The sequence below is a fragment of the Miniopterus schreibersii genome (assembly GCF_964146895.1).
Source record: "Miniopterus schreibersii genome assembly, chromosome: 3".
NCBI classification, from domain to species: Eukaryota; Metazoa; Chordata; class Mammalia; order Chiroptera; family Miniopteridae; genus Miniopterus; species Miniopterus schreibersii.
In genome coordinates this window covers 99,623,680-99,645,744 of record NC_138103.1, presented here as the reverse complement: position 1 = coordinate 99,645,744, position 22,065 = coordinate 99,623,680, and the positions used below count along the sequence as shown (strand labels likewise).

At 46.8% G+C, this 22,065-nt stretch overlaps 2 protein-coding genes across 2 annotated transcripts in view; one reads left to right on the top strand and one right to left on the bottom strand.

Annotated features, from left to right (window-relative positions):
• The window catches only part of GHR (growth hormone receptor), a 187,044-nt gene that overhangs the window by 39,743 nt on the left and 125,236 nt on the right, over nt 1-22,065 (bottom strand). Inside the window, exon 3 of the mRNA XM_081133580.1 lies at nt 8,813-8,878. Within this exon, the coding sequence (XP_080989706.1) occupies nt 8,813-8,878 (66 nt within the window). The remainder of the gene's footprint in view (nt 1-8,812; nt 8,879-22,065) is intronic.
• Nucleotides 1-22,065, top strand: part of TMEM267 (transmembrane protein 267) — a 429,802-nt gene that overhangs the window by 291,868 nt on the left and 115,869 nt on the right. The gene's annotated exons all lie outside the window — the stretch shown is intronic.

The following is a 22,065-nucleotide window of genomic DNA, read 5'->3' as shown; positions in this document are numbered from 1 at the left end:
AAGTTCTGTTACTTTTGGTTATCGTTTGGATTTCTTCTTTCTTTGTGGGCTTGAATAATTAGGCTCCTGCACTGTTCTCAGACTCCAAGTCCCTGGCCTGGGATAGTGGGCCACAGGTGAGTGGGGAGGAAGCAGGCCACGTGGCACGGACAAGGGCAGGTTGGCCACATTCCAAGTGTTCTCCGTAGGCTTGTAAATGGCAAGCCCTCAAGGTGTGGCTTCAAGAGCAAAGTGCTAGAAGGTAGAAATAAGAAAAAGGCCCCATTTATAAAACTGCAACTAACTGGTTCTCTCCTTTCTCTATCTCTTTCTGGTCAGTGATTTAATCAAAAGCCTATCAGTTATCTTGCCTTGTTTCCTGTGTTAGGAGTGGTGAGAGGCTAGCCCAAGGGGGCAGAATGTAAGTTCTCTATGGCCACATTGTCCTGAAATCTCCTGGGACACAGTAATTTTTACTGTAATGTGATGTCAGTTCTAGGAAATTGCTTACAGCTACATTAGGCCTATATCAGAGCTTATGTGCAAGCAAATATCATCATGCTAGATAATAGTGGCAATGAAATCTTTAGCTTAGATATGACCTAGAGCCACAGACTGAAATTCTGGCCAAGCCATTTACTTTTCCCTGACACTAAAAACAAGGACATCTTTCAACATTAACCCTTAGGACCACGCACTTCAGCACAACTCATTCAATGTCTAGTTAGCCAGAACTCACACTTTTCCTGGCTTCCCCACAGCGTTTCTCTAACTGGTGTTCTTATAAGGGCTTGTCCCACTTTTCAGAGATAGAACTCTTATAACCAGTAAGGCTAATTTCATGGGTTCCACTGGGAATGTGAACTGTCTTTACTTGGGGCACGGGGCTGACCATCTGTTCATGGAGAATGACTCTATTTTTATTATGGAATTTGAAAATGTACACAAAAATAAAGAGCATGGTTTACCAAACCCCCAGGAGCTCTGGAGGCAGGAACAGAGGAACCCTTCCTTGCAAAGCAGCTCTCTGGTCTGCTGTTTCTGGAAGGGCCGGGGTTCTTTTCTTTCTCTCGGGTGTTCATAATGCACCTGGACATACAGACACTGGTCCTGTAACCAGGAAGCCTAACTCTGCATGTTCCAGCACTGCCCAAGCCCTGGAGAAATGGGGGCTCAGGAGAGACTTTAGGGGAAAGAGGAAGAGGGAGCAGCTGTCTACTGGGTGCCAAGCAGGTAATACAGGGTTACCTAATCCTAATCCTGCCTATGGGCAGCTCTGCGGCAGGGCCGTGAAGCTGGGAGCCCCCTCCAGGCTGCCCTTCCTCTTGCCCACCACTCCTTCAGTGGGCGTCTCTTTCTTGCCTGCTGGCCCCACCTCACCATCTGGCAGCTGGAGGTGGGCAGGCCTGTCAGCCCCTCCCTTCCAGGGCCCCCGGCTCTACCTGCAAAGGGACCACCTAACCTGTGGGCCACACCGAGGTGCTAATGGCAGACATGAAGGGAGTGCTTCTCAGATGAGGGACTTTGGGCTACACACTTCAGTTCTACACTTCTTGTAGAGTTAAGTGATGATTAAAAGACATATCTATAACATTCAAATTTATTTTTGTTTTTAAATTTTATTATTGTTTAAAATTCAAATTTATTTTTAAAATCAAATTTTCTCAAGCTGGGCTGTGCAGGCATGTTCTGGAGTTTGTGAGAATTTTATTTCCTTAATAAAACATACAACAACTATGAGATCTACCATACTAGATCCAGCATCCTTCCCATCCTCCCAGAAAGTAGAAGTAAATTAAATGGGAGCTATGCTTTGGTAAGTGGGTGAGGGAGAGCGCAGGGGCTTCCCGTGACCCAGGCTGCTATCACTGCTCTTTCAGGAGGAGTCATAGTAACAGGTGCAGCAGCAGCCAAAATAATAAAATACCTAACAATTATCTTCCTCCTACTGGTGCCAGGAATTTTTCTGGGTTCCTATCTGCTCCTCACAACCACCCTTTGGGATAGATGTTGCTACCTGCATGAACAGGTGGAGAAATGGAAGCTGGTGGCACATCAGCAGTGTGCTGGGGGCAGATGTGTGACAACTCAGAGCTCCAGCTCCCCAGACTCCACAGTCCTCAGCACACAGCCTGCGCCACCACCTGAAGCCAGTAACACAGTTTGCCATAACCTCTGCTGTCTGGTAGGGACGAACACCTCCACGACTTCAGTAGGGCCTCTTGCCTGTTTTTCCCCATGAGAAAGAAAAATGGTAGAAGAGAAAACGCATCCACTGCTCTCGAAGTAGAGGAAACAACTACATTATTCATCTGTGTCAGTCTTAGGGTTGGGGGGACCCCAATCAAACACCATGAGATCCATGCTCACTGCTCTCTCTCCACTTCCCTCTGTGTTTGCTCTCACGGAATCCCGACCTCAGAATGGTGTCCACTGAACAAACATGAAGCTGTTGTTCTGTGTTAGACCCTGTTGACACCGTGGGGAAGGGAGTAGAGCATATGAAGATGAGAGAGACACAGTCGCTGCCTTCGAGAAAACTGACAACCCAGAAAGGCAGAGACCATCTGAGTTCAGTGCAAAAGATGCGCAGCTTTCACAGCATTTGGAGTTCAGGAAGTTAGTCACAGGAAGGGGGCGCCCAGGTGTTTCTCCACTTCCTGGCGGGATCGTCACGGTGACAGGTGCACAAAGCCATCTGTGCTGACAAGGCCAGCGCAGGTAGCCTCTCCTGCAAATATTTGCTTTTGCATTAATCCTAATTTGGAGAGGCAAAAAAGAGTTCAAGGCTGCTTCTCCATCAATGTGGAAACTGAAAGATAACCTGCGGCTGTAAAGACATGAGCACTACTGACACCGGGAACCCAAAAGAGAGCCTGGAGCCCTGAAGACGGGGGAGCTGCCTGAGAACGCTCGAGGCGCCGCGAAGGCCAGGCGTGGGCATCGCCACGTCTGCTCCGAGCGGAGACTTCACGTCCAGGAGCCTCTGGCGGCGCAGTCTCCAGGCGGGAGAGTCTTCCCTCTTTGTTCTGCAGCAGGAATGCGGTTTCTGAGGCTACAAACCTGCAGCATTAGGCTGGCCCTTGTCCTGGAGCCGTGTGCTGCACCGACCACAGCTTTTTACAAGGTGATGCTACGTGACAGTGATGATGCCCCTCAGACAGGCCAGCTGCAAGTGCCTGCCCGACCCACCCATCACCAGGCATCTGTAGACGCTCAGCTGTCATTACGGAGTACCTCCAATAATAATGATAGTAATGACAATAATAATAATAGAATGGACTTGTCCACACTGATTAGAGATACTTTAACCTTACTTTACAATATAGGAGTTTGCTGGGAAGTGAATTTGTAAACACATCCTGTATCCTCATTAATGTCAGTTACCAGCCTGAAGATAATTTTCCACAGGAGACCAATCCAAATACGATGACCAGTTCCATAAACTAGCTTATTAAAGAAATAATCTTTTTTTTTCCTGTTTATAAGAGGGGTTGGCACACTTTTTCTGAAAGGGCCACACATTAAACACTGAAAGCTTGCAGATCTAGAGTCTATGTTTCAGCTACTCAGATCTGCCATTGTAGCCCCAGAGCAGCCACGGGCCATCGGAAACAATAGGCACGGCTGTGCTACAATAAAACGTTATTTACAAAAACAAACATCTGGTCTGGGGACCAGTTTGCCAACCCCTGGTTTAAATAATTGTTGACCTTTAAAAAAAAAAAAAAGCCTGTTTTGTATCATAAATTGTGAATTACATGCGAATTAACTTCCTACCAATCCTACATTTTAAAAAGCCCTTTGGAAGTTATATAACCTCTTTTCTAAGTGATAAATTCTTTATTGAATAATTCATCACTCCTTGAGTTATTTCTGGTTGAAATATATATGATCTCACACATGTGCCATGAGGCACACTATTACTTGAACTACTACTTAATGGTACCTATGCTTGATCCCCATAAATATTTTTATAAATCTGATGTACAGTCTGCTTTCTCAGTATGTGGATTAATTTCTATTAAATTCAGAGCACACCTGTGAAATGAATTCAGTTTGTTTTCTCAGTGCACAAATGCTCATTATCTGAAGGCTGTTCACCACCACAAGGAGCTGGTGTGGATAGAGCCCTTTCTGGACTGACAGATTCAGGGTCCCCTCCTTCGAGAGGTGTCTGTGTGCAGAGGCCAGGGCTCTCCTGAGAGCAGTGGTGACCACACTGGTTTAAAGCTGTTGTGCTCAGCAGCACATCAGAAGGCCGCAGGCTAGGAGAACTCAAAGGTCACATCTGACCTCGGGATGCTTCAGCATCCAAGAGTCACTAAAGAGTGTTCACCACCCTTTGGGGTCACCCAGGGTAAAATAATGTTTGTCTTGGATTTTGTCCTTGAGAACTGTGTGTCATGCCTTGGGAGGGAAACCATACCAGGAACTGGTACATGGAGAGCACACAGGTCCATTGGAGTTTTCAGGGAGAGGCTAATCATCCTTCTCAGACTTAAAAAAATTTACACCTAAGATCCAGGATTTAGAGGCCTATGCCCACAGATTTCTAACTACTTTCTTACCAGGTGGCTTCCATGAGGTGTGTTTACAAGCAGAAAGGACCTGCAGGGGCTCAAAGAGGCTGCCCCTGAGCTGTGAGCTCACTGCCCATCCCGAGGCTGAGCACACAGGAACACAGAAGTCATAAATTAAGTGGCCACAGTCCACTCACCTCTCACTATGGCTCAAAAGATTGCTGGGAGCTGAAGGAGGGGAAGTTAAGACCCAATATTTATCTTACGAAGAATCGTATCTCTCCACAATGACACATGCAAGCAGGGCAGTGTGAGAAGCACTAACACTGGGAAATGAGGCAGGTATCTCTGGGTATTTAGATTGGAAATATGTCACTGCCAAGTCCATGTTTAAGCTAACTGAACACTGTTGTCTGAATGATCAATTACATGCATTATCTACGCTTCACGTTGCAAGCTTTGCACTGACAGGTGTCTTCTTGACTCTTATTGGTCAGTTGCAGACTCAGGAAAGCTGTTCTCTCCGTACCTCCGTTCCTCTTGTCTAAAGCACATAACTCCACCTGCCTCCCCCCTACTTCAAAGAAGTGTGGGAGGGGAATGGATAGTATGTGTAGGATGCTGGGCACTATCTGGAGATTAGTGCTGCATGTGAGTCAGGAAGGGCTGCCACCAGTCTGGGTGCAAGAGGGAGCCAACAAACACTGCTTCCTAAAAAGGGACCACAGTCAACTGTGCTCATTGGCTGCATCACTGGCTGAATGGTTTATAAACACTGGACTGTCAAGAATTCAATGTCAACTTCGATGTCAGAACCCAAAGTCAGTGTGGCTCTACTGCAGGTCAAAGCTCAAGTTCTCTGCAACAAATAAATGCTGCATATTCCCTCTGAGAAGCCCTCCCTGCACAGACAAGCTTCTCTTGCATTGTGCTGATTTTAGCTGTATCACCAGCTAATGAGATCCTCAAGGTTGAAAACATCTGGTGAAAAAGAATGCTTAAAGCTGAGCAGGTCCCCGGGGTCCTCTGGGGGCAGCAATGGGTCACAGCCAGGCGTGAGGCAGCAGAAGTACCAACAGGATGCCACAGTGATGACACAGAGATGTCCTGTGACATGTCCCAAGACTAGACTGTGACGCCAGTGCCATGACCTGAAGTTAAGGTTCCGTGGATCGCTTGTGGGAGAGACTGTGTTTATAGTAAGAGACAAGCGGAATCTCCCCGCCTGTGTATCTTTACCCCTCTCTTCCATAAAGGACGGCTGAAGGGCATGGAGATACTCCACAGTAGCTGAAGAATGGTTAAAATATTACTGAAAACCTGGCTTCTATTTTTTTTTGCATATTTTTTGTGTGTGCATGCAAAATCCAAGGATTATTCCTTAAGTACTTGGCATGTGTCAGGTACTTACCAGGTACCGTAGGCTACAGGATGTGTAAGCTAGAGCCCCTACCCTTATAGAGAGCACAGTCTATCAGGAGGCTAGAAAGCACACAAGTCTCCGTTAGGTTGAAACAAATGGCGATGACATTACAGTTCAAAGTAGTCAAAGATAGGACATTTCATATTCAACTCTAATACTTGTTGGAATAAAATAAGAGCCATGAGAAAATACAAATAAACACCCCGGGGCCAGACACTATTCTAATTACTGTAAACATATCAACCCCTGTAACTTCACAGCAGCTGTATGAGTTAGGTACTATTAGCTTCTCTACTTTAGAGATAAAAAAGCAAAACCGAGGTACAGAGAGGTTATGAAGCTCAGGTAGGATCACACAGGCATTTGCAGCAGATCTGGGATGGGAGCCAAGCTGTCCTGCTCCAGAGGCCGAGCCCTTCCGGAGCTGTGTGCACACCTCTCTCCTCGGGAGGGAGAAAGGAAGGATTTCGGAGACGCCAGGATGGAAGCCCGCACTCTCCTGGGGGAACTGGATACAGTGATATTTGAAAAATGCCTCAAAGACGAAATCCAATAAGGACTTTTCCCGACTGGGAGGCAAGAAGAGGGAATCCTGGCGAAGGAGTTGTTCTGAGTGGATATAATGAAGCAGGAGCGCAGGGAGTGCAGACGTGGTACACACAGCACACGGGGGAGATGGGGCTGGGAAAGCGCTCAGGATCCATGCTGTGCACGTTCCTGAAGGCCGGGGAGGTGGGTTTGTTCATAATTTATCCCCGGATCAGAGGTGGGCAGAAGAATGACTGGGAAGCAGGGAGGAGAATGGCTTGGAACAGGGGAAAATGGGAGGGAGGGAAGAAAATTAGGAGGCAGGAACAGGAGTCCAGCTAAGAAAGTACACAGGCCCAGGCAAGCACGATGATGGTTACTGCATTAAATTTTTTGATGGTTACTGCATTAAATTTTTGTTTCATAGCAGTGTTTTTCTAATTAAAAAGTAGCTCATGATCGTGAAGGAAGTTGTTTGTGCACTTGTAAAAATGCCAGCCATTCACTTCCTGTGCCCATCGAATGTGGCATCTTCTGGAATCCTTTCAAAACTCAGCTCTGACCTCAGTCATTGACATTTATGTTCACAATGTCTGTTTTCACAAAATCTTGGACTAATTTAGGCTCCAAATGCCAGCCAATGAAACTTCAATTTTCCTCCAGTCAAATATTCATTTTATTTTGAGGTAAAAATGCCACTGATGACAACATTTACACTTTCAGAGTGATATGCACTAAATTCACTGAAAAGGAATGACTTTCCATAATGCGAGGGAAACATCCTCAGAAAGATATGCAACGATCTAAAGTTTTCTCTCTGTCTATATGTTTAATAAGTCACGTATTTGGCCCAAATCATCATCAAATCCGTTGCCAATAATCAACTCAGAAATAAAATTATTGGAAAACGCAAAGAACATGGAACAGCAGGACCCTGAGGCATCTGCCTTCCTCAGAAATATTAGAAATGTTTTGCTTTTCTCTAGAAGATTCCAGCCATCCTCATCACTCTCCCTAGCACAAAAAGAGCTTTCTTTGCGGTAAGTTTGTACCATTGCTTCTTTAAGAATGACAGAGATGCCTGTGTATCTCTTTAAAGTCCAGGGATGGGGAATGTCTGGCCCTCTGGCCCTATGGTCTGGCGCTGCCAAGGCAACCGCAGGGGGGACTCGAAATTCAATAAATCTAGGAGCTTATCTCATAGCTAGTTTTTAAGCTGATAATTTTGTATGGCTCACAAATGATGTAAATACCCAAACGGCCCTTGGCAGAAACAAGGTTCCCCATCCCTGCAATTGTAAACTCCCTCAAGAACCTTCTTATCCTGATCATGTGCTTGCTCATATATGTGCCTTCGCATAGGTGGGATATGCAGCCACAGTGTGCGTGGGCTGGAAAGTCCTCATGGGACTTTTAAAAATAGCACATTCTTTCCAGAAAATATTCCTTAAGAATGTGCTCTGTGATACACTGACAGTGTCCACAGTGACACAGTGAGGGGATGTGAGCACTAGCGTCTGTTGCATCTCAGCGAGGTGCTCGAATGATCAAGACCACCACGTGTCCTAGCAGTTGCCCTGGGGAAGGTGCCCCTGATACAGACATACCTACCGACAGGGGTTACTCTACCCAATCGATCCTGGGACAGAGGGCAGGAAACTTTTGGTAAGAAGGACACGATTTTTCCTTGTGTAGGGAGGTCAGTGTCTGGGTGATACACCAAGGACAGGAGAATTAGCTTGTGTTCTTGTGCTTATCCCAAAGAGGAAGTTAACATTCGCCATACCCACAGGCTGGAGCCGAGGGAGTCTCAATGCTGAGGCTCCTCTGACCCTGGGACTTGACAAAGACAGTGGCTCGGGAACCACACTGCCGCTTTGGGGGACCCTGAAGGGCAGCGTGTAAGGTTTGTGCTGGGGAGGGCTCCGGTGTGGGGTGGGTCACACACCGTTAGTAAAACATCCTTCCCGGGCTCCTCCTCACTTCCTTATAGAAAGTAACGCTAAGTCTGCTCGGTGAAGAGCGTGGAAGGCACCAGCTGGGAGAAGCCAGACGCAACTGAACCAGCACCCACCCCGTTAGCCCCTTGGGTTCGCCTGGGAGCAGATCCACTCGGCAGACGCTCTAACGGGCTGTGCGGCGTGTGGTCTGTGTGGGCCAGTTAGAGGAATGAAGCAGCCTCACAGGGAAGCTGAAAGAGACCTTCTGAAAAAGAACCGTTTAGTTGGCCTGTGCAATTCCAATCACTCATCCATGCAGTCACTGTATCTCAGATAAAATAGGGAAAGGACAGTAGCCTGAATTACAGTAAAACACAGACAATCTCTCAGGAGGCGGGGAGAGGGATTACAGTTCTTACTTGTCGCTGGGCCAGGATGAACTCTCTGTAGGTTCTGGGATGCTTGGTCGAGGGCAGCTGGTATGGCTGGAACAGAAAGAGAAGAAGACCATCAGTCGCCCCTGCCTGATGTGACCCTGTTTCCATCTCACTTTCAAATGACAAAAGGTGACATGGACAACCTCACAATAATTGCCTCTTTTTCTTTCTTTTAAAATTAAAATGGCACCTGCCCTCTAAAATAAAAAAACACCTCATAAATATCAGAGCAAATGGAAACATTCCGGTCTTAGTCACCTCTAGACAGAGTCAGGAACAATGAACAGATGTCGTCCAGTATCATGTCTTGCTTATGAAAATGAAGTCTTGCTTATGAAAATGAAGCATATCAATTCTTATTTTTTTTAAAAAGTTCCTTCAAAAACTTTATTCTTAGCCATAAATACGCAAGCAATCCCGGGAGCAGGGAAGGAATGAGGGGAAGCAAAAAGTTGGACGAGAGACACAGAACTTTATAATGTGAGATGGCCAATGAGTCATCTATTATATAAGCAGATATAATTTTATTGATACCAGTATTTGGTTGCTCTCAAAACAGGAAAGATGGAAAGTGATCAGGGTGGTTGTCACTGGACTGCCTGCTGAACTGGGCTGCTCTGCAAGCATCTCAGCTACAAAGCACGCAACTGTCACCTGGTGAGGAAGGGGGTTTCTCCAGATGCCTCCCCCTGGGTCACGTTATCTATGGGTTATTCTTAACCCAGCAAACACCGAGCTTCACCTCACAGCAGTGAAACGACGTGCTTTTGGTCCTTAACAGAAACCGACAGTAACAATGCTAAGAAATCTTTCTCTAACATGAAAAATGGAGGGCGGAGACAATGAAGAGGCCTGGGTCGTGGGCGAACCCACCCCAACCCGACTCCAGAGCTAGAGGGATCCTGCCCACCCGCCCTGATCCATGTTTCTTTGTTTTTAAACCCTTACTCAAGGATATTTTTTCCATTGCCTTTCGGGGGGGGGGGGGGGGGGAAGAGAGAGAAACGTGGATGTGAGAGAGGCTCCTACTGCATGTGCCCTGGCCCGGCTGGGGGCCTGATCCACATTTCAGGGCTTCCCCGCCCCCCCCCCCCCCCCGCGGAGCTCAGCGGGCTTGGAATTCATGATACCCATGAGGTCAAGATCGTCTTGTTCAACGCCACGGCCTTCCAAGCCTTGTGAGTTTCTCTAGGCTGGCACCTCAGCGAGAGCACTTTTCCAAGTCAGGTTAAGCTCTGTGGGCTTGGGTGAATTAATATTTTAAATTAATCTGACTATTCGTCCTGAAAGTGTTTCTTCCTACTCTCCCTCAAAATTTTACTATTAGCTCCATCTGTAGAAGCTCATTCACTCCCAAACGCAGTAACGAGTTATGACAAAAAGATGATAAACTATGCACTGATTTTAATGTGAACACAAAGGAAAATTACACTTTAGGACAATCCCCTCAAGTCCACTCGCTGCCTCGATACCCTAAGTCCTGAATATCATCATGATCTAGAACCCGCCCCCAGCCCCAACTCCTTGCTAAAACCCAAGAACGCTGTTTTATTACCCCTGGCCCTAAGCTGGGCACTAAAACCTAAAATAGTTTTGGTCAAGGTTTGGCAACTGGATTTAACTTCCAACCGTGAACGGCCTGTATCGCTGACAACTATGTGCGCCCTGAGAAAGCTTCGACGGCGCAAAGGAAGAGGGAAATTAAGTCAGTCATGGCGTGGCGCACAATCCTGTGTGTCATTTAGGTCAGAATTACCCAGCAAGTGGGTCTCAATTTTCAGCTTGAAACGGAGAAAACGAACAGACACCAGTTTCCAGGCTGGGATCGGAGGCACGGCCGACAGATTTCTCCAGAATGGTGACTGGAATGGAATGTGGGGGTCAGTTATGAGGCCCCGGGGGAGCGCGCAGTGCCAAGCCTCAGGCCTGGAAACGCCTGGGGAGCTGGCTGCCCGGCTCCTCCCAGGCCAGGCGCTTGCTTGCCTTGCAGACAGACATCTGGTGCGTCCCCCTTCACGTTGTTGGTATTCGGTAACATTTTCATGAAGCAAAAATTCTCACTCAGCTGACACCCTGAACAATGTGTGCTGAATGAAGACATAAAAGGAGCAGATGGCTCCCGGGGAAGGAGCACAGACCTGCGCCAGCGCCCAGAAGGTGCTGGTTACCAGAGTGAAGCATAATAAACACAGTCGTGCCGTCTCAGGCAGAGAGGTGTCGCGCTCAGCTGTCAGTTTTAATGAGTGTCACAGCTGTCCTCAATGTCCAGAAATGCTGGGCAGTGAGGGAGAAACCAATCACGGGGCCAATAAGCAGAGAATCCCGACTCCGATCTATTTACAGAGGGGCTTTTAAACATATATCTATTTTTATTGATTTTAGAGAGAGAAGGGAAAGTGATAGAGACATAAAAACATCGATGAGAGAAACATCTACAGGCTGCCTCCTGCGCGCCCCCACTGGGATCTGGCCAGAAACTCCAGCATGCGCCCTGACCAGAAATCGAACTGTGACCTCCTGACCCGTGGTTTGATGCTTAACCACTGAGCCACACCAACTGGACAAGAGGGGCTTTTAAATGCTACTGTCATAAAGTGAGGTGGCTACAGCCCCTGGCCTTGGAGCCCAGTCTCTTGGCAGGGGTCTTCAGGAAGGACTGGCCGGGAGGGGCTCTGGCCTGGAGGGAGTGGGTGGAGTCGGGGAGGAGTCAGGGGACTGCCTGGCCACAATGACAATGATAAGACTGACATTTACTAAGCACTGATTAGTGCTGATTTAAACCTCACATGTAGATACTGTTAATGTCCGCATTTTACAGACAAAAATCAAGGTCCAGATATACGCTATGAAGTATTTTTTATTTTTTCCCAGTTGAAATCATCTCTCCATCCTTTGTGCTTTCACGACTCCTTTTTCTTAATACCTGGACCATGGCACATATGATTCCTTGCCTAGTTCCTCAGTTATCTGACTTGCCCAATGAATGATGAACTTGAAGTTTGAAGACAAGGACCATGCCTCGTTCTCCTTCGGATCCACCACAGTATTAGCTCAGTCCCTTAAATATAGTGAATGCTAAATGAATATTCATAAAATTACTGAATATCTCACTAGGAAGTCTTTCAAGAAAAGTTGTGGGGCATCATGAATTATATAATTATTTTGAATTTATCATTTTGTGGCCTTTGGAGTCTTCAACTTGCACAAAAGAAATTTCTAAAGCGCATCATCAGCTCCCACGACAAGTGTTCTCCTGGGACCGCAAATGCTCAAACTTGAGGCAAAATCAGCATATTCTAATGCATTTTCATGGTAGTTAACCCTCTTAAAAGCGTTTGGTGAAGGAAAGAAAGAATAAGACTGTTTCATTTCCTCACCTCCGTTCCTGTCACCTGGATGGATGCATTTGTCCAGTTCTGGTTACAGCAGAGAGCCACCCTGTTGATTTTGGGGTGTGTGATACCTGTCACCCATTTACTGGGCTGAGACCGGTAGTAGTGACTTATGAGTCCTGCAAATTGGTTGTTTTGGCCCATTCCTGAGTCTTCTTGCTGAGACAGGCAGTGTCTCAGAAGCATCGCGTGTAAAAGTGTCCTAGGAAAGCATATACTTTGCCAGAGGTTTGAAGGTGTGTTTTCCTCTCTGGGCAAAGGCATCTTCTACAAACAGGTTGGTCTGGGCTCCGGCTGCTCTCCCTCTCATCTCCAAGCTCCACTCATCGATTTCCATGTTTCTTGAACAGAATCCTGTTCTCTCAGTAAGGAGGTGTCTGAGAGCTAGAGAAAGTGGTCATCCGTCAGAGCTGCAGTGTGTGAGCAGCTCCCATGCGCCACACGCTGTCCTGGATGCCAGGGACACTGTGGTGAACAGAGCAGATGGAATCCTGCCCGTCCAGGCGCAGGCCCAGGCTCCAGTGTGTGTGGGTACAGTTGACAGATAAGCAAATAGGTAATGCCAGGTAGCAGACTGGGGCCGAAAGAGGTGGGAGACTAGCTACTGTAGACCTGAGAGCAGCATGGAAAATACAGGCTCTCAGGTGGGTCTGAGGAGTAAGGAGGAGGCATGGCAGGAGAGGAGGGAGGGAGGGGACAGAAGGAGGAGCTGAGGTTGCAGAGGTGCCAGGGCCAGATCCGTCACAGTCTTGCAGGCTGGGGTAAGGAGCCGTGGCGTGTTCACTATGTCAGGGTCCATGAAAGGGGCCCCAGTGAGCTACAGCTGCTGTTGCTGCCAGACCTGTCCCGTTGCCGTGTGACTTCCCACGTGAATCCTACACTGTAAGATAGTTGGAAATTGGGAGGTGTTGGCATTGGGTCCTGAGGCTGTCTGGTGTATGGTTTTAATTCACTAATTACCTTGATTCCATTATACTTGGTCTAGATCATGCACACAAACCAGAGGGCCATTTGTTTGCTAAATACATATTTATTGAGCACCTATTAAGTGCAAGGCACTGTACCAGACATTGGGATATGGTGGTGAACAAACTAACACAGGCTCTGAGGCTCACTGCTCTCTATTCCCTGAAATGGATCCTCAGCCCCAGACCAATGCGTCTGTGAGCCATTGGGCTCATTCCTGATTCCAGGTCTCTGCTCCGCTATATTATTCTCTTTGCTTTCTCCAGAATGGGGAGCAGACCAAGTTAACTCGCACCCAGAGAATGGGCATACAGTTCAGAAAATAAATATACGTAGCATGCCTAATGGAATGTTTGACACATAGTGTTTATGATCACAATGGCCTCTCAATTAGTGGCATTTATTACACATGCCACTCAGCTGACAGTTACTGACATCCTATGCTGTATTCTGCACTATCCAGTGTTTATATTCTTGTCCCACAATTAGGTTACAAGTCCACTGAAAGTAGGAACCACATCTGATCCTTTCCAACCCAGCACACAGTAGGCCCTCAATAAACATCTGTGGTATGAGGGCTCATCTGGCCTCTTAGACTAACAGCCTCTTTCTTTGCTTAGTTCCCATCAGACTAGGGGTTTATTAGTTAGCCAGGAGTCTCAGTGGAAGGTCGGCTACATTTTACAGCTATACTTGTCACATCCGCATATAATGAAAGAAAACAGAGGACTCTGACACAGCTTCTCTCAGATGCTTGACTCAGAATTTTTCGATTCATTTTCTGAAGGCCCGTTTTGGAAAAAAACTGTTGAAGCTCTGCTTTGTGGCTAACCTGGGACTCGCTCCAGAAATCATTCTGCAGCGGAAAATGGAAGCTCTACCCAGCAGTGATGGAGATGGATAGGGTGACAAGCCACCATGGGCACGTACCTTGGCAGCAAGGTGCTGGTGCTTATTTTTAAACTTTGCCCTTTTTGCTATGCCTTCTGGAGTTTTTGGCTCCAGGGAGGAGCAGCCTTTATGGGTGCAGAACCTTAACTTTAAATCTACCATTAGAGCTTCCAAAATGGACAATTAAAACTATAGTCACAACAGTCCATCAAATCACACAACATCCGTTTAAAGCAGAAAGTTACACCAGGTGTGAAAAGCAATGTACGATGTCTTTCTGGAAGGAGAGTGCTAAAACTGCCAAGTAGCTATATTTCTTTGTCACTCTAGGGCACGCGAAGTCTCTCAGTCTAGAATGTGCGTTTGGCTTCCTGGCTTGAATTACGTTTACTGGGATGATGATATGACATAAAGAAAAAAAAAATCAAAAGCCTTATTGATAATCCATATGTGGCCCTGGCCCTGGCACAGATGCTTGGACAGGGAGCCCTTGTCTCAGCCTGAAGAGGCGCCCTGCCCATAGGCTTTCTGGCGGGACAGGGACACTGTATGGCTTTAAGTGCTCCCTGATCGAATGTGGGAAAAGCAGCAGCCGGCCAAGTTCTGAACAGAGCTTTTATTGTGCGGAGGCCAGGAGGTGAGGGAGAGGGAGAGGGACAGGGCTCCCACCCAACTTCTGCCCTGCTCTGCTTTCTGGGAGATGTGCGTTTAAAAGGCTGAGAAGCACACCTAGGGGGCAAAGGAAGAAACGTATGGGACTTTATATAGTTCAGTTTTAGGATTTGCAGTAAATGCAATATATATATTATTTGATATTTAATTTACATTTAATAAACTTCCTAGCATCAGCTAATAAGTGCAACTGAAGAGCAAGCAAAATAGTATGTGTGACCATTTAGATCCCACTGAGCCTTGTCCGCCAGGAGCCCCTGCCCTAAGCTGGAAGCTCTGAATCACCTAGTTTCTCTCCAATGGAGGAGCACGTAGGGGAAAGGGGTCTATAGAAGCCAAAAACTGTTGGGCTACCAACATCATTTCAAATGAAAACCACAACAGACTCTGGGTAATTGGACATTTCTCTTTCTCAAGAATAACATAAAAAAAAATACTAAAAACCTCACTTGGAAAGTATAGTGTATTTTTGGTTTCTTAGGAGTTGCGCTTCCAGAGTCTTCTCCGCTATTCCCAGACCTTGTGAGCCCTGCCGAATGACTGCCTGCGCTTCCCGGTTCCTTCTCTGCATCCATTCAGGGTGCTTCAGACCCCACCCCTCCCCTAAATTGGCTCTGATCAAACCCAGTGGTCCCCTCCCCTTCCCTATATTACCCACCTGTGAGATGCACTTGGCCCTGCAGACCACTGCCTTTTAGAGACATGCTCTGCCTCGCTTCCTTGCTCCCCCAACTGGCTTAGTTTCCCTTTGACTTCACCAGCTGCTCTTTCCTGGTCTCCTCTGTTGGTTGCTCTTCATCTGCTTGACCCCTAAATGTTGCTGGGTCACAGACCCTTCACTTCCCTAGCTCCTCCTGGTCCCCTGCAAGGGGAAGCTCATCAAGTCTCATGGCTTTTAACGTTGTCTACATGCTGATGGTTCCACGATTCTACCTCCAGCCTCAGCCTCTCCACTGAACTGCAGACTCTACTCAGCCTCCTTGGCATTGTCACCAAGTGTCCAACAGGTGTCTCAATCCTAACACAGAACACTTGACTCATCTCTGAGCAAGCCTGTTCCTTCTCAACTCTTTACTCTCTCTGTAAATTATTTCACCATCCACCCTGGTATTTAAGCCGAAAACCTCTAGGCCATTTTTGTGTCTTTGCTTCCCGTCTCCTCTCCTGCCCTTTAACCCACTGACCAGTATGTCAGCTCCGTCTCAATCCCCTTCTCTCCATCTCCTTTGCTGTTATGATAGCCCAAGCTCCCAACACGTTTTGCCTGGACTCTCACACAGCTTCCTACCTAATCCTTCCACTTCCACTTTCGTCCCTCTTCAGTTAACTACTGAAACATTAAACAGGGTGACTTTTTAAGGCATAAATCAGATTATGTTACTTCACGCTCTGAAATTCTCTAATGCTTCCCATGTAATCACAGTACAGTCCAAACTCCTCATAATGGCCACCAAGACCCCTTATGAAGCAAATACGGCTGGTTGCCCACCCAGCCTGCCTTCCCCCTCCTCTTTTGATTCTGTCCAGGGAGCCACTCCTCTCCAGGCAGCTGATGTGCCTCAAGGGCAGTGATCCGACCCCAGCTCCAGGAGTAGGTACAACGGGATGGAGGGTTATTCCCTCCTCCACTGAAGTTCAAGAACCCCTGACATATTTCACTGAGCATAATACCCGTAGGTCCATCCATGCTGTTGCAAACAGTTAAGACTTCATTCTTTTTTATGGCCGAGTTATATTCCATTGTATACATGTACTGCAGCACTTTTATCCAGACAAAGACAAATACCATATGATTTCACTTACATGTGGAATCTAAAGAACGAAATAAACAAACAAAACTGAAACAGACTCATAGATACAGAAAGAGAACTGGTGGTTGCCTGAGGGGAGGAAGGTTTTTTGCGGGGGGGGGGGGACCTGGGTGAAAAAGGTGAAGGGACTAAGAAGCACAAATTGGCAGTTACTAAGTAGTCACGGGGAAATAAATAAAGCATAGGGAACATAGTCAATAATATTGTAATAACTATGAATGGTGCCAGTTGGGGTACTGGAAATATTGAGGGGAACACTATGTAAAGTATATGATTGTTTAACTATTAAGCTGTACACTCAAAATCAATATAAAATAAAATTAAAAAAAAAAAAGAAATCCTGGGAAGCCTATGACAATTCCTTAAAATCAGCAACAAATAAACGGTTGCTAATTTGCTTAGCTGGGCATAAAGGCTGTTAAAGCAGGTATAATCTCCGAATGCAAACAGTGGGCAATCTAACGGGCAGCTAATATCTTTTCCCTACCCCCAGCACCACCACTATTTTCTTGGACTTGAAGACTTAAATTTTTGGACTTGTCTAGGATTCCTGTTTCCTACAGATCGTCAGAACATATAATCGGCTGTTGCTTTGTGGTAAGTGTTCCTCTGGCTCTCCCTGTCTTCCTTTTTCCACCTAACATTTCCCTAACAAGGTCTCATGAACTCACCCATCCCTCACTCTGCCCTGAGCCGGGATTCCAGGCCATTCTCCTGCTGGATTCATCTTTCTAACTACCATGTTCATTTGGCCATGCCCCTGCTATGGACCCAAATGGCTGGATTAAGTCCAAATTCTTCAGCCCAACATTCGTATTGTTCCTTCAGGAGGCACTGCGTCATTCCTCCAACTTCTTTCCCACAACTTCGTGTCAACTCATGCTTTAGACAAGACATGGCACTTGCGATCCCCAGCCTGTGCCCTCCTTTCTGCTGACAGTTCCCATCCTTCCCTCCCTAAGCAAACTCTCCAACTCCCTGGAAAACACCGCTCCTTCATAAAACCTTCCCGATCATAGGCTCCATTCTGACCACTTCTGACATGGGCACCGAAGTTCTCCATCAGCCAGTTTTCTTGAAAAGACTGCTGAGGAGGAACACGGAATACAGACTATCTGTATACAGTTTCTATCATTAGGCTGATCTCTCAAATAGGAAAATGTGCCCCGAGTGTGTGCTGTGAGCGAGTGGCCAGACAGTGTTGGAGGACACACAGTCTTCCAAAAAAGTCCTTGAAGTCACACTGGAATGCAGACTTGTAAAACTCATTTCCAATAATTAGAGCCTACCGGTCACTTCCAGGAAGTGATCTGCAGTGTTCTCCGTCCTTGAACACTGTCTTCCAGTAGATTGGCACAAACAGGTATGTTTTAGAAATATTAAAATGTATAGTCACATAGCTTCCTTTAATTAAAGCCCAATAAGTATATGTCTACTTTTCAAAAGTTTCTACTTTTCTAGTGTATTTTTGCAGGTAATCTACTGTTTTTTGAGGTTAACCACAAAACCTATTCATTTTTCATAACTGGTGGCATAAATACAGGTAAGTGGACGATGCGTCATGTGGTCTACAAATGTCTTCTTTAAATCCATCTCTTGCTCGTGAGAAATACTGCGATGAGAAGCTGATTATACAGTCACTTCAGTCAACACATTTATAGTGAGCACGGTCTCCGTGCCCAGGCTCTGTGCGCTAAGCAAAAGTAGTTGAAGACATGGTTCCTGGGCTCCAAAGTTATAGTCAAGTCAGGAAGCAAACCCAACAGACTGGATGCCACCAGAGGTTCCTAAGGAATAAAATATTTAGAACACCTGATGCACCGAGAGCTCGAGAAGTGGGAGGTGGGCACAGTCAGGGGTGACTTGCTCGTTTTAACAGAAGTGATGGGACTGCAGCCGATTTCTCGGCTTGTAGACTGAAGGGTGCAGATAAATGGGCAGGAGAGGGAAACACCATCCCCAGGGCAGCGACAGCAGGCAACGCTGGCCTGGAGGAGTGTGGCCAGGGACAGGTCTGGGAGGAGATGGTGGAAAAGTTGGACATTTAAGGTGGAGCCAGACGGTCTCAGGACACAGACTGGAAGCACTTGGCAGTGGGAGCCCCCGAGGCTCTGGAGCTGGAGCACGAGGGACAAAGGGGCTGTTTCAGGAAGCCGGCCCTTCAGCTGCGCGCCTGACGGATGAGCAAACCCAAGGGGGCCTGGCTGCGGCCCGCGAGTGACGCCGAGAGGCTGAGATCACATCCATTATTTCCCATTGTTCCCACTCGGTCAGGAGACCCTGACAGAACACGGCTTTCCCCGCACGCCTCGGCTCGATGGGAAAGCTGCCTTCTCCATGAGCCCGCCAAGTCCCTGCAGGACCGGCCGTGCCCTCGCCTCCCTCCCTTCAGTGGCCGGCGACCTCCTTCGGAGCCGCCCTCACCCTCGCGGCCGCTCAGGGACAGAACACATGCGTGGTCATAAGGCTGAAACTCAAACCCAGCAGGGCCAAAAATGAACACAAATGTGTGCTTTTAGCTTGAGAAACAAAAGTAAAATAGGAAACACTTCTATGAACTGTCCCCACCTCGCTGCCGACCCTGCAGGCGGAGCTCCTTCCGGGCAGGGGGCAGGGCCTCGGCCTTTCGGACGCTGTCCCTAAGGGAAGGGCTCGGCTCTGGGCGGCAGGGCCTGGGCATGTCGGACGCTGTCCCTAACGGAAGGGCTCGGCTCTGGGCGGCAGGGCCTGGGCATGTCGGACGCTGTCCCTAACGGAAGGGCTCGGCTCTGGGCGCTGGAAAGCAGCGACTGGACAAGAGCTAGCAGGCGCCCGAGGCCGGCAGCACGCGGCATTTACCTGCTTCCTCTTTGCTGAAACCACTGAGAGAAATCCTCTGGCAGGAAGGTTAGAAGTGAGCAAACAAAATAAAATATTTGATTGAAATGACACTATTTCAGGCTATCTTCACTGATACCTGAAAACTTATGAGGCACTTACCACAGTAGAAGAAAGAACTGTTTCTACTCATTCATTAATCGGTAAATAACCGATAACGAACTACACCTGCTGGGTGGTGGGCAGGACTCAAAGCCCCAAGGAAACAACGCTCAGGGTGCCCACCCGCAGCCGGATGCTCTAGGGCTACCCCGTCTCTACAGTACTGATCTGGTATCTGTCTGGTGGCTTTTTAAAAGTAATCCAAGCCCGGCCGGGTGTGGCTCAGCAACTGAGCACCGACCTAGGAGCTAGGAGATGGCGGTTCGATTCCCGGTCGGGGCACATGCCCGGGTTGTGGGCTCAATTCCCAGTCGGGGGCCTGCAGAGGCAGCCCATCAATGACTCTCATCATTGATGTTTCTCTCTCTCTCCCCCTCTCCCTTTCTCTCTCTGAAATTGATAAAGATATATTTAAAAAAAAAAGTAATCCGATATCTTTAGTGAGCAAAGAAATGAGATGATGATGATGAAAGAACTATGAAATGAATCTATCGGGAAAATCACCAAAGTCTTAGTCACATCTCCACCTACAAAACCCAATAACAGTTTCTGGTGATGTATTAACCTAGGTCAGCGATTTTCAACTGGTGTGCCACAAGAATTTATAAAACATGCAATACCTGACTATTTAGTCAGGGGTACTGACCTCTTTTTCCTTAGTCAATTAATAAAATGACCACAGCCAGCACAACAATAGCTGTCTGGTGGGAATGCCCTGTCTTGAACCATAAATGTATAGGTCATAGAATAGAGTTGCATCTCATTGGTCACGTCTCATAATAAAGTTGCACTTGATTGGTTAAGTCTTGGTACCAGAAATTCTTATATACAAGGATAGGCACCTGATTTTTTAAGGAGACACTTTGGAGCAAAAAGGGTAGGCAATTACTATTATTATTATTATTATTATTATTTTTGTTAATTAAAATTACACTTTTTGTCAGATTGGCAAAACATATATTTTTTTGGTGCGCCACAGAATTTTAGTAATTAGTTTATGTGCCATGAGATGAAAAGGTTGAAAATCAGTGAGCTAAGTAAATGTCAGAAGTGACAGAATTCTATACTGAGTGCATGTTACTAACAAGCAAAGGTTGAGGTTTACATGGTGGGTTATTTACGCCTCCTCTGTTCATTCTTAGTTACCACTGCACATCAGTGTGTGTGCACAAAAACATCCTTATTGTCTCTTTAGCCTTTTGGCTGTTCAGTTTTAGAAACCTTAAGAGCATATTCTTACCAACTCCCCAGGCGTAGATTTCCTGTGAAGCAGGTATGAATTTTCTGCAGTCGTCAGTCAGGGTGCAGAAAATGCCACATGACTGCACTTCTCTAAAACTGATCTGTGTCTGATCTGAGCCTCCCCAACTGTTACCAAGTTGGTAAAATATTCAATTTCAGCTATTTCTGTAGGAAATAGAGCAATTTCCTACTCCTGGGTTGAGGGAGGGTCTTTGGAGATCTTACACAGAGATAAACATTGTCTTTCTCTGTCTTCTCCTTAAGCCCCAACTTTCCTTAACTCCAAAGATGCTCACCTCCCTTCCCAATATCTGTAAACAAACTGAGGAGGAGAAGTCCGGTCCTGGACTGGCCAATCCCCTGGAGCCAAGAGGATAAGCTACTTGGCTGCCTTTTGGAATGGGAGGTGGAACAAAATATAAATTAATGTGACAATCAATGTTCCAGCCACGCTGATATGTTAAGTGGCTAGTGTTCACCTTCTATTCTTACTAAGTGACTCAGAAATGTGGAAAGACGGCATTTTTAGGTCATAATTTCCTTAGAATTGTAACCTAGAATAGAGGGGTGATTTGTATTCCTTGCAAAAAACATCCTCTAGGTCTATAGAGCTCACTACTCAGTAGTGTGGTCAGTGGGCCAGAAGCTTCCGCATCACCTGGGGCTTCAGAAATGCAGACTTGGGTCCCAGCCCAGACCCTCAGAATAGGAACTGCCTTTTAACAAGTTCCCAGGGGGTTTACATGCACCTTGAAGTCCGAGAAGCACTTCTCTGGGTGGCTTTTCCTCTATTTTTTCTTTCCCACTTCTCAATCCCAGGCAGAATCCTTGCATTTCTTACCTTACCGAAAAATACCTTCCAAAGTAGTAATGAAAATTAAGCTTTTTAAGGGGCTTCTTTCTGTTCTGACACCTTGGGATGAAAACAGCATCACAGTATCTGGGATGAGGGAATCAAGAGATGACCAATGGGAAGCAAGTTCACATTTCTCTTCTGGAGGGAACACAAGGCACAGTAACACTCTGGTTCTACGTTTATGCTGCTAATTTCTAAATTGTGCATGGAGGGACTTCTGAGCCTAGATCACGAAGCTGTAATTTGAGAAATGAAAGGCCAGCTTTTGGTCCAGGTCCCAAGCACAGCTTACTGACTGCTTACAACAGACGGCAAGAAAAACGTCCTTTGAGCCAGGGTACAAGTAGTTTTCAAAAGTCATTAGACTTGAGAAAATTCTATTTGGCCTATAAAATTTGCACTTGGCTGAACCGTTTACACTTTGCA